Below are 10,376 nucleotides of genomic sequence, written 5' to 3'. Positions count from 1 at the left end.
GAGGCAAGAGCCGACGCGAGGGGAGGGGAGAGCGGCGGGGCGAGCGAGCCGGCGGGCGGGCGGCAGCAGCATGCACCTCGGCCTGCTCAGGCGGCCTCTCAGCGCTGCGGGGGTGGCTCCCTGCGCGCCCGAGCCTCAGAGCGCTCAGTCTCCGGCTGCGGCGCCTTGGCACGGCCGCCTTTCCTGACCGCCCCTGAGCCCAGCGGCGGCGGGTCCCGAGCTCGGTTCCGGACAGCGGCGGCGCCTCGCCGGACAGGGTCCTTGCCTTTCCCGGCGAGCAGGGTTCCCCGAAGTTCCGCGCCCTGGTCTCTGCACTGCAGGGCGCGCGCGCCCGGCCCCGGCCGAAGCGTCCTCGGAAGAGCGGCGGGGTGCGGGTGATGGAACCCGAGGCGCCGGCGGGTCAGGCCCCGGCGGCAGCCAGCAAGCTGTCGGAGGCGGTGGGCGCGGCGCTGCAAGATCCCCGGCGGCAGCGGCGCCTGGTGCTGGTCATCGTGTGCGTGGCGCTGTTCCTGGACAACATGCTGTACATGGTCATCGTGCCCATCGTACCCTACTACGTGCACTCGGCCAGCGAGAAGCCCACCCTGACTTCCAAAGTGTGTGTGACCACCCTGCCGCCGCCCACTCCGGCCAATGCCAGTGCAGACACGGTCAACACCTCGGAGTCCTCGACGGCCGCGATGCCGGCCAGGTCTACCGCGCAGCCCCAATACCCCACCGACAACGAGGACGTGAAGATCGGGGTGCTGTTTGCCTCCAAGGCCATCCTGCAGCTGCTGGTGAACCCCCTGAGCGGGACCTTCATCGACCGCATGAGCTATGACTTGCCGCTGCTTATGGGCCTGGGCGTACTGTTCGCCTCTACAGTGATGTTTGCCTTTGCGGAGGACTACGCGACGCTCTTCGCCGCGCGCAGCCTGCAGGGTCTCGGCTCGGCCTTCGCGGACACGTCTGGCATTGCCATGATCGCCGACAAGTATCCTGAGGAGCCGGAGCGCAGTCGTGCCCTGGGCTTGGCGTTGGCCTTCATCAGCTTCGGAAGCCTAGTGGCGCCGCCCTTCGGGGGGTTCCTCCACAAGTTCGTGGGCAAGACGGCGCCCTTTCTGGTGCTCGCCATGGTTTCGCTGCTCGACGCCCTGTTGCTGCTGGTCGTGGCCAAGCCCTTCTCCGCCGCGGCGCGGGCGCGGGCCAACCTGCCAGTGGGCACGCCTATCCACCGCCTCATGCTGGACCCCTACATCGCCGTGGTGGCAGGCGCGCTCACCACCTGCAACATCCCCCTCGCCTTTCTCGAGCCTACCATCGCCACGTGGATGGAGCACACGATGGCGGCGTCCGAGTGGGACGCAGGCATAGCCTGGCTGCCGGCCTTCGTGCCGCACGTGCTAGGTGTGTACCTCACAGTGCGACTGGCAGCGCGCTACCCCCACCTGCAGTGGCTGTACGGCGCCTTCGGGCTGGCAGTGATAGGCGCCAGCTCGTGCTTGGTGCCCGCCTGCCGCTCCTTTGCACCACTAGTGGTCTCGCTCTGCGGCCTCTGCTTCGGCATTGCGCTGGTGGACACGGCGCTGCTGCCCACGCTCGCCTTTCTTGTGGACGTGCGCCACGTCTCGGTCTATGGCAGCGTCTACGCCATTGCCGATATATCCTATTGCGTGGCCTATGCGCTCGGGCCCATAGTGGCGGGCCACATCGTGCACTCGCTTGGCTTCGAGCAGCTTAGCCTCGTTATGGGCCTGGCCAACCTGCTGTATGCGCCCGTCCTGCTGCTGCTGCGCAACGTGGGCCGCCTGAAGCGCTCCCGCTCCGAGCGCGATGTGCTGCTGGATGAGCCACCGCAGGGTCTATACGATGCTGTGCGCCTGCGGGAGCGCCCTCTGTCCGACCGGGAAGGCGCGCCTCGCAGCCCGCCAGGCCCCTTTGACGCATGCGAGGACGACTACGACTACTACACCCGCAGCTAGCAGCCCCGCTTCTCCTCCAGGCCACCCGCTCACTCCCCACCCCCGGGTCAAGGTGGCTGCTCTGTGAGCACACTGGCCAGCTCAGGCTCAGGTCCCGCCTCCTGCAGCGAGTACCCCAGCCCCTCCTCCGTCTTGATTTCCCCTGCCCGAGTCGCCTCCCTATGACCCTTTCTGTGTCCTCCTCCCTTTCCTCCAATGGGGCGTGGAGCACCGAGGCACGTGAACTTATGTGCTCCTGGCAAAGACGAAGAGGCGCGCGGGTCGCCACCTCGGGGCTCCCCGATGTAGAGCCGTGCCTCTGTTTGTCCTTCCTTCCGTTCCTCCCAGTGCCAACTTGGCCCGCTGCGCTGCGGTGCCTCCGGGCCGAATCAATAAACTATATCTGTACGAGACCGAGTCTCTTTACTGATGGGGTGGGCGGCCGGGCAAGGGGCCAGGGCAGAATGGGAGGGTGAGCTGGGTCTAACCCAAATCCGGGTCTCAGTCCAGCGGGCATGCAGGAAGCCTGTTGCTCTTTTGCTACCTGGAAAAGGAGATACGAAAGAAGCAAACTCAACAAGGGCTCCCACCCACAAACACCCTGGTGCCTAGGCCAGCCTCAGCCCGCGACAGCCCCTCCCTCACCCAGGCCTAGCGCAGCGCCCCAGGGCGCCGCCCGGGGGAGCCTGAGGACCCTCTCCCTCTGGGTGCGCTGGTCCCGCCCCTTGAGGACACACCCTGAGTCTAAGGCAGAGCTCTTAGGCGCCCAAGCTTCCCTTCCCTTCGAGCCTGGCAACCTGTCCCGTCCAGTCTCCGAAAGGGAATAGGGGTGGAATTGTTACGGGCAGCTGAAAAAAAACCGGCCGCATCCTTAAGGGCTTGATTTCTCGAGACGCGTGTGTGTGATTGTGTGTTCGTTAGACCGCTGGACTCTATCCTACGAGGAGTGGAGGAACAGTTGTCGATGTGTCCGCTGTGTCCCAGCTATGCGGGCTTGAGTCAGGGCTGGAGAGAATGATAGTGTGAGAGCTGATAGCAACCCCACCCTACCCGGTCCTGAGTGCAAGCAAGTGCCCAGGGCTGCCAGAGAAGTCTCCCCACCTTGAGTGGGGGTCCCCAGAGTCCCAGACCAGCGTGTGTGCACCACTCCCAGTCCTGCAACCTGTGGCCTCCTGAAGGCTGCAGAGTCCTCGGATTCCGGCATGGAGAGGTCGCCGTGTTGGGGTACGCCTGTGTATTAGACAACGTCTGTGGGGGTCTGTACTGCTGGTGTGTGCACGTCTGTTCTGACTCTGTGTGTCCGGCTGTGTGTGTGTCTGTCTGAGCAGGGTCTCTCTTTGTGAGTCTGTCTGTGTGTGTTCGTGTGTAAGGATCTATATGGGGTGGTGGGGGGGGAATGCATTGTCTGGGAGGAATGTCTGCCTCTGGCTGCGTGTCTCTAAGCATCCCCAGGTCTGTATCCTGCATATTCCCCGTAGTGCCAGCCGGGATGAGTGGGAATAGAAAAGGACCTGCAGTGATCGATAAACAGGTTGTTTTATTTATTATTATTATTATTATATTGTAAAAGGAGTTGTAATAAGGTTTGAGCCTGCCCTAGACAGTGGGGAGGGCACAGATTTATCCAGACCCAACCCTCCCCAGGGTTCTGCAGAGGCAGCCACGGCTAGGATAAAGGGGTTAGGGGAGCGCAGGGACTGGGGAAGGCTGAGCTGAGGGCGATGGGCACGGGCGGGGCCACGTTCTGCAGCCCCCCCATCTCGGGCCTGGATTCCGCTGCCTTTGCTGGAGATCGTCCGGGAAGCCGTCAGAGCACGGGATGGGGGCCGGGAGGTGGGATCCCGGAAGGCGGCGGAGTGGTGAGGCGGGGTGGAGAGGGGGGGACAAAGGATGGAGAGGGTGAGAGGTAGGGGTGGGGCTGGGGGGAGGGAGGAAAAGGGAGAAAGGGGAGGGAGGAGGAACAGGAGGAAAGAGGGGAGGCGACTGGCGCGGCCGGCTCGCTCGCAGCCAGTCGCGAGGCCTGGGGACCCGGCGACGTCGGAGGCTCTGCCACCGACTGAGGCGGTGGCCCCCACCTCCGCACTGCTGACGCGCCCCCGAATCCCTTCCGGCTCACATTCTAGCCCCTAGTTCTGCTGGGTGCGGTGCAGCGGCGGCCGAGGCAGCAGAGACGAGGAGAGCAGGTGAGTAGGGCTGGACTGGCGGAGCACAGCGCGGGGAGCCGGGAGCGCAGGGAGGCTCCGTCCAGGGACCGCGCCGGGGCCGGGAGGCCCCAGAACCCGCGGAGTCCTCCGAGTCCCGAAGGGCAGTGGCCGTCGGGGGACGGCCAGGAGACTGCGGGATTCTGTGGCTCTGGCGTTTCTCCACCGAGGGTGGGGGCAGGGGACGGGGAGCTGGATGGTGCGAAGTTGGGGGAAAGGGCTTGGACAGGCTTGACTGTCAGCTTCGCGGCTTCACGTGTGTGTCCACACTTCTGAACCCCCATCTGCTAAGTGCCAAGGTCTGCACTTTCCGTGCCCAGTTGGAGGGTCTGCAGGTCTCACTCCAACCCCCTGAAGTGCTGGCATGCACCTGCCTCTCTCCGACTCTCTCGCGGAGGCGGGAGATGGGGTGCAGGCGTGGGCGCAAGTGGCAAGTATAAGCCGGGTGACAGGTAGCCCCTGGAGCACGCGGGCAGCCTGTGGTGCCCGGGCTGAGCTGGGCTTCGGCTTCCAGGGCAAAGCAGAGCCCCCTCCAGGCAGGCTTCAGAAGCCAGGCTGGTGGGAGTGTGAAGTGGAGGGCACCAAACTGACATAGAAAGATACCGACACAAATACACCGTTTAGGCGCCAGCCCAAGGGCCAGTGAGGAAGAGCAGCTGGCCGACAGGAACAAAGCCCTCCCATTTGGCACCCATGAAACCATCCTACTTCAGTCTCCTGTGCCCCTCCGAGACATGGGGTCTCTGAGGCTTGACTAGTATCTTCTCGCTATGGGCTGGCTGGGGGCCAGAGCAAGAGGAGGTATTGGCTGCATTGTCTATAGGGCTCTTACCACCTTGCCCTTGCCCTACTCGCCCCCTCAAAACTCCCGTGGCGCTGGGGTCGACTCTCATCTGGATACCGTTGCTTCTGCTTTGCAGTGGGTAGTGGCAGCCCCTATGCTATAGGGCGCTCGCTGGTCTGGGGACCACCTAGTCCTGAGTGCTGTGGCACAGTGCCCGCAAGGACTCTACATTCTCTGCCCAGTGCTACCAGGCAACCCCAGGCTCCTCCACCCCTGGACCGGGATTATCTATCTTTCTGGATGCTGTGTCTTAGGGTCAGCTGTGCCTTGCACCCAACCCCCCTCTCCCACTGTGTCTGCCTGGGGGTAGAATGGGCTACGTCTTAGCTTTAGGCTCTTGGGAGAGAATAGGGGATGGATGAGTGGAAACCATGGGTGGGCGCTTATGCTTATGCAGGCTTATGCTTAGGGTTAGAGGTTGGGCCCCGGTAACCTTAAAAACTGGCTTTTGCCCCTCTTGGCCTGGCTCACTTCTACTGTACCTTCAGAATTAATCCACCTCCTTACAGGCCTATTCAGGGGACCCCTAGGGGCCTGGGCTGCCTAACTTCCCTGTACCGTCTCCCTCAGCATCATCATGCCACCTACACTGGCAGCCAGCTGACCAGAGACTGCCTAAGTCGCAGCCCATCCAGCAGGGTCCTCCCTGCCTTGGCCACGGGCCAGTCTCTGATAAGCCTCGAGTGTCTCCTGGAGCCCAGAGCCTTAGAGGACCTTGGATTCATTCATGTGCGCATGCATTCCTTGTACTCAGCCACCCAACACTGATTTTACTCCATGCCAGGCACAGGGCTACGGCTCCGAGGTGAAGCACTGAACACGGCAGGTGTAGTCTTGCCCCGGAGAAGCTCACAGTCTAGTGGGAAAGAGATTTTAATCTGCAAAGCACATATCTATCGGGTCCCAGGCAGGAACAGCGCAAGTGCTCTGCCAGTGACCCCTCATGGATCTGGAATGAGAGGACACTGTGGTCAGTGTGTGGACTGGTCTGGAGGTCAGGAGTTTGGGACCAGGCCCACAAGGAGGGCTGTGAACACTACTGCCCAGCTCTGGCCTCCTCACAGGGCAGAGGCAGGGTACCAGGCTATGGGAAGTGAAGGGTCCGGTCTAGGTGGCTCTTATATTGATGCCTCTCTGCTTCTTGGTCCCCAGGTCCACACCTCTGCTTCCCCAATCAGGAGTCACCAAGATGCCCATCCTCAAAAAAACGCCCCCTAAGATGGCAGCAAAAAGTCCCAGCAGTGAGGAGGAACCTGTAAGTGACGTTTGGATCCCTCTCCCCCCACTCACAAACTTTTGCTTCCAGAACAGTCCTGAGAGGGACTGACCCCCAACTTTTGCCTGGCCCCTAGCCCTGTGCTCTCCTGGGCAGGAGGCCCAGGCTGCAGCCCTGCCCCAAGTTTGCTGAGGAGCCCGGGGAGGCCTGGAGGGGCTGGGAGTGGCGTCAGGGAATACTGAGGGAATGCTGACAGCCACACTTCCTAACCTCCAAGGCCAGGGAGAGCCCTTGACCTGAGCCGGGCACTCTTTTTTCTCTCAGGGCCTCCCCTCTCTCCAAGTTCCACCTCCAATGGCTGTGAGCCCAGTGGAACTGCCTTAGGGTGAGGCTGAATTCCCTACTCTCAGCCTTGTCACATCCCAGCCCCAGCTGCTGTCAGCCCTGGAGCCTTAAGCGCCGTCTTCCCCACTGGTTTGAGACAATGCCACCCTTCCCTGGGCAGGCATCCTCCTTCCCCACCACACTCAACCCACCTTCCAGAGTGATAGAGTGACACATCTGATCTTCAGGCTGTTGCACACGGCGGTTCCTGTCTTCTTGACACCCCTTTACCCCAACCCTAACCCCAGGGCTTCATTTGAAAACCTGATCAGAACTTTCTGGCTTCTCCTCATGAAGTTGCTCACCACATTGTCCAGACAAACAGCCTGACAAACACCTCTGTTTTTGCCTCTGGTCCGTGGCACGTCCCTCCCTTTGGACTGTGGCTGCCTTGAGAGCAGGCTCTGTATCTCCATTGTCCCTGAGACCAGCCCAGAAATGTGAGCCCTGGCTCACATAAATTACCCAGAAATATTTATTGATCTAAGACCCCAGGGCCCAAAGACCCTCATTTGTACAAGTCCCTGCCTCTGTACCCAGGCAAGGCCAGAAGCCCACGAGAGTCTGGGAAGAGCCCCAAGGGGCTGAGACATCTGAGCAGAGATTTCCTGCTGCTTCACTCCTTCTTACCCATCACTGATCCCCCATGACCCAGGCTAAGTCACTGTCAGAGCTCCGAAGAAGGGTAGCCTGTTTCTAGCAGGGGCTCTAGCCAGATCTGCTGGCACTCTTGGCCAAACCACCAGCTGGACTGCGCTTTCTGTAGATGCTTCCCCACTCACCCACCACACAGACCCCCAAGACCCCAAGAGAAGGAAGAGGGAACTAGAGCAGCTTGGTGGGGAGGCTGGACCTGCCTCTCTGGGAGTGCGCAGAGCAACCGGGAATGCTGCCCGGACCCATCCTCAAGGGTTACCCAGGGCAGGAGCAGCCCGTAGTTGGCACTGACACCCTCCTCCCTCCCCCTAGGGCAGTGAACTCTAGAGACAGGCTCAGACAGGCAGAGCCCCTTCCCTCATCAGCACACGCGCTCCGGCTCACTCACACTTGGGGTCCACCTGCCCAGAGCTCCCGGGAATGCAGGTGGGGGTCCTCTTCAGTCCCTGCAGCAGCAGGAGCAGAGCACAGGTAAGCATTCAATGGACCCCCTTCACTCCACAGCCTGGCCAGGGTGGAAATTCACTGACCCCACCAACCCACAGAGGAGAAACCCCTGAAAAGAAGGCAGCCCACCATGTGCCAGCTTTGTAAAGGTTAAGTAGCAGCATGAAGAGTCCTGGTTTCCGATTGTGACCAGCTAAGGGAGGAAGAAGGAAAAGGATGGATGGAAAAGGGAGCAAGGGAAAGAACGCCCAAGGAGGAAGGAGCAGAAGGGCTGTCGGGGGCGGGGGACTGATTTCAGGTCCTGGCTCTGCCATAGAATGGCAGGATGAGTTTGGACTAGGCTCTTCACCCTCTGGTCCTCAGTTCCCTCATCTGAAAATGGGACAAAAATTCCTTCCCAGGCTAAGCCATAACACTGTTGAACGCACACAAGATCCCAGGGTGAGAGAGCTCGTAAACTGAGAAGCCCAGATCAGGAGGACATGGGTAGGGAGTTCTACTTAGATTCTTGAGACACTTTGGGGGCCCCCAGGTATTACGGGTTTTCTCTTAGGAATCCATCTGGAGGGATAAGGATAGTAATATCATAACGTTTTATGATGTGCCTAATTGGGGCCAGTTGTTTCTCTTATTTAATTCTCTCTGTGCCCCTCTCACATAGGAATTGTTATTTATGTCCTATGAATGAGGAAGCTGAGGCTTGGAGAGATTAAGAATGGAAAAACTTCCAATGCATTTCCCCCCTACCCACATGGAGCTAAATGCCCCTCCTTGTGTTTCATAACTGGGAGGGATTTAATAAGGAGACCAGTGCATGAGTCACCTTCCCAGGAAATATCATGCAGAATTCTGGTCATTAGGGCAAGCAGTGAACTACACCTCGCACCACCTTTCAACTGTCCAAATCTCTCCATTAAAGTCACACCCTTTGGGTCTGGAGATCAACTGGACTGTGGAGCCCCAGCTGGGAACAAGTCCTAAATTAAGAGTGGCCAGCAGTCAATATCAATAACAGGACCGTTTCATCTTATACTCATTCTTTATGGTTTGTAGGCACTTTCCTATTCGTGATCTCTTTGATCTTATGAGAGATAGAGGTTATTACCTCTGTTTTACAGGGTAGGAAACTGAGGCACAGAGGTAGGGGTGATTTGCTCAAGATCACACAGGTGGTCAGCAGCAGGGTCGGGGCATGAACCCACGTCTGTCTGGTGTCAGCCTCAAGGTCTTTTCCTCTGCACTTTGTCCCCTCCTAGAGACCAGGATGGGGCGTGGGAGAAAGCTAACAGGAGCTTCCTAAGTTCACAGTTCTGCTGAGCTGAGCCCTGGAAACAGATGAGTCCCAGGATAGGGAACAAAGATGGGGCAGATCGAGACAGACACAGGGCATCAATTTGGGGACAGGCGTGGGCCACACATGAGAAGAGGAACCAAAGCCTGTGAACCTTCTCTTCCAGGGGCTGCCCAAACTCCCCGTGCCCCCGCTGCAGCAGACCCTGGCCACCTACCTGCGGTGCATGCAGCACCTGGTGCCTGAGGAGCAGTTCAGCAGGAGCCAGGCCATCGTGCAGCGGTTTGGGGCTCCCGGTGGCCTCGGTGAGACCCTGCAGCAGAAGCTCCTGGAACGGCGGGAGAAGACAGCCAACTGGGTAAGAGCTGCTGGGAGGGGGCAGACAAGGAACCCATGGGTCAGGGGGCAGAAAGCAGTCATGGAGACAGAGGGATTTGGATGAGGGGCAGGTAGGTGACAAAGATGGGGCAGATGGAGGGACAGGCATCGGGGAGACAACAGAGCGATAGTGAGGAGCAAGGGTGAAGGACAGACAAGATGGGAACGGGGACAGAGAGAGGACAGATGGGGATAAGGATGGGGGACAGACAGGGGCAGAGATGGGGCAGATGGGGGACAGAAATGGGGGGGCAGATGAATAACAGGGATGGGAACAGCAGAGGATAGCGTGAGGTCAGGGGAGCAGAGAGGGGTGAAAGGCAGGAATGAGACATTCATAAGAATGGGCAGGGGGCATGGATGAAGCAGTAAACAACCAGGATGAACACTGGGATGGAAGAAAGGCGATAGTATGGGACAAAGCTGAAGGACAGGTGTGGTAGACGGGGAGCACACAGGCCCTAGCCCGTAAATGGGGCTCAGCGTATGTTTGTGGAATGAATGAATGAATGAAAAATGTACATGATCTACTGAAGGGTCCCCATTTTCCCCTGGGGCTGCCAGGACGGGACTGGTGCGCTCCACAGGCGAGATGTGTGTGGCCGTTGGGGGTAATGGCACCCTTCCCCACCCTCCCTGGCAGGTGTCTGAGTACTGGCTGAATGACATGTATCTCAATAACCGACTGGCCCTGCCTGTCAACTCCAGCCCAGCTGTGATCTTTGCCCGGCAGCACTTCCAAGATACCAGTGACCAGCTAAGGTGAGACCCTCATGCCCCTGGGCTCACAGCTTGAGAATCTGCCTGGAGGAGGGGGCCTGGCACCAGCACCAGGAAGGAGAGGTTGAAACTCGTGCCTTGGCTGAGCTTTCTGAGGCCGAATGGCCCTGAGACAGTGGCATCCAGGCCATGGTGTCAGAAGGAGTTTAGGCAAGCGGCACGTGGGTAACAAACACAGGGTCTTCCTCAGAATGTATCTATTTGGGGTGGGGTGGGGAGGTCGCGGGCCCCCAGG

At 59.7% G+C, this 10,376-nt stretch overlaps 2 protein-coding genes across 2 annotated transcripts in view; both read left to right on the top strand.

Annotated features, from left to right (window-relative positions):
• Positions 1-377: 377 nt before the first annotated feature.
• SLC18A3 (solute carrier family 18 member A3) lies at positions 378-1,964 on the top strand. Its single transcript, XM_065894853.1, has one exon. It carries the CDS (start codon positions 378-380, stop codon positions 1,962-1,964), a length of 1,587 nt encoding a protein of 528 aa, XP_065750925.1.
• Positions 1,965-4,039: 2,075 nt separating this feature from the next.
• The window catches only part of CHAT (choline O-acetyltransferase), a 50,440-nt gene continuing 44,103 nt past the window's right edge, over positions 4,040-10,376 (top strand). The window contains exons 1-4 of the mRNA XM_065894136.1: positions 4,040-4,126; positions 6,141-6,243; positions 9,150-9,341; positions 10,005-10,123. Of these exons, the coding sequence (XP_065750208.1) occupies positions 6,178-6,243; positions 9,150-9,341; positions 10,005-10,123 (377 nt within the window). The 5' untranslated portion in view covers positions 4,040-4,126; positions 6,141-6,177. The remainder of the gene's footprint in view (positions 4,127-6,140; positions 6,244-9,149; positions 9,342-10,004; positions 10,124-10,376) is intronic.

Source organism: Phocoena phocoena, chromosome 16, assembly GCF_963924675.1.
Source record: "Phocoena phocoena chromosome 16, mPhoPho1.1, whole genome shotgun sequence".
NCBI classification, from domain to species: Eukaryota; Metazoa; Chordata; class Mammalia; order Artiodactyla; family Phocoenidae; genus Phocoena; species Phocoena phocoena.
Note: the sequence above shows the minus strand (reverse complement) of the source record. Positions and strands in the feature narration are given on the sequence as shown.

Excerpts from the sequence above, each read along its gene's own strand:
- SLC18A3 (XM_065894853.1), top strand. The coding sequence starts at position 378 with ATGGAACCCGAGGCGCCGGCGGGTCAGGCCCCGGCGGCAGCCAGCAAG.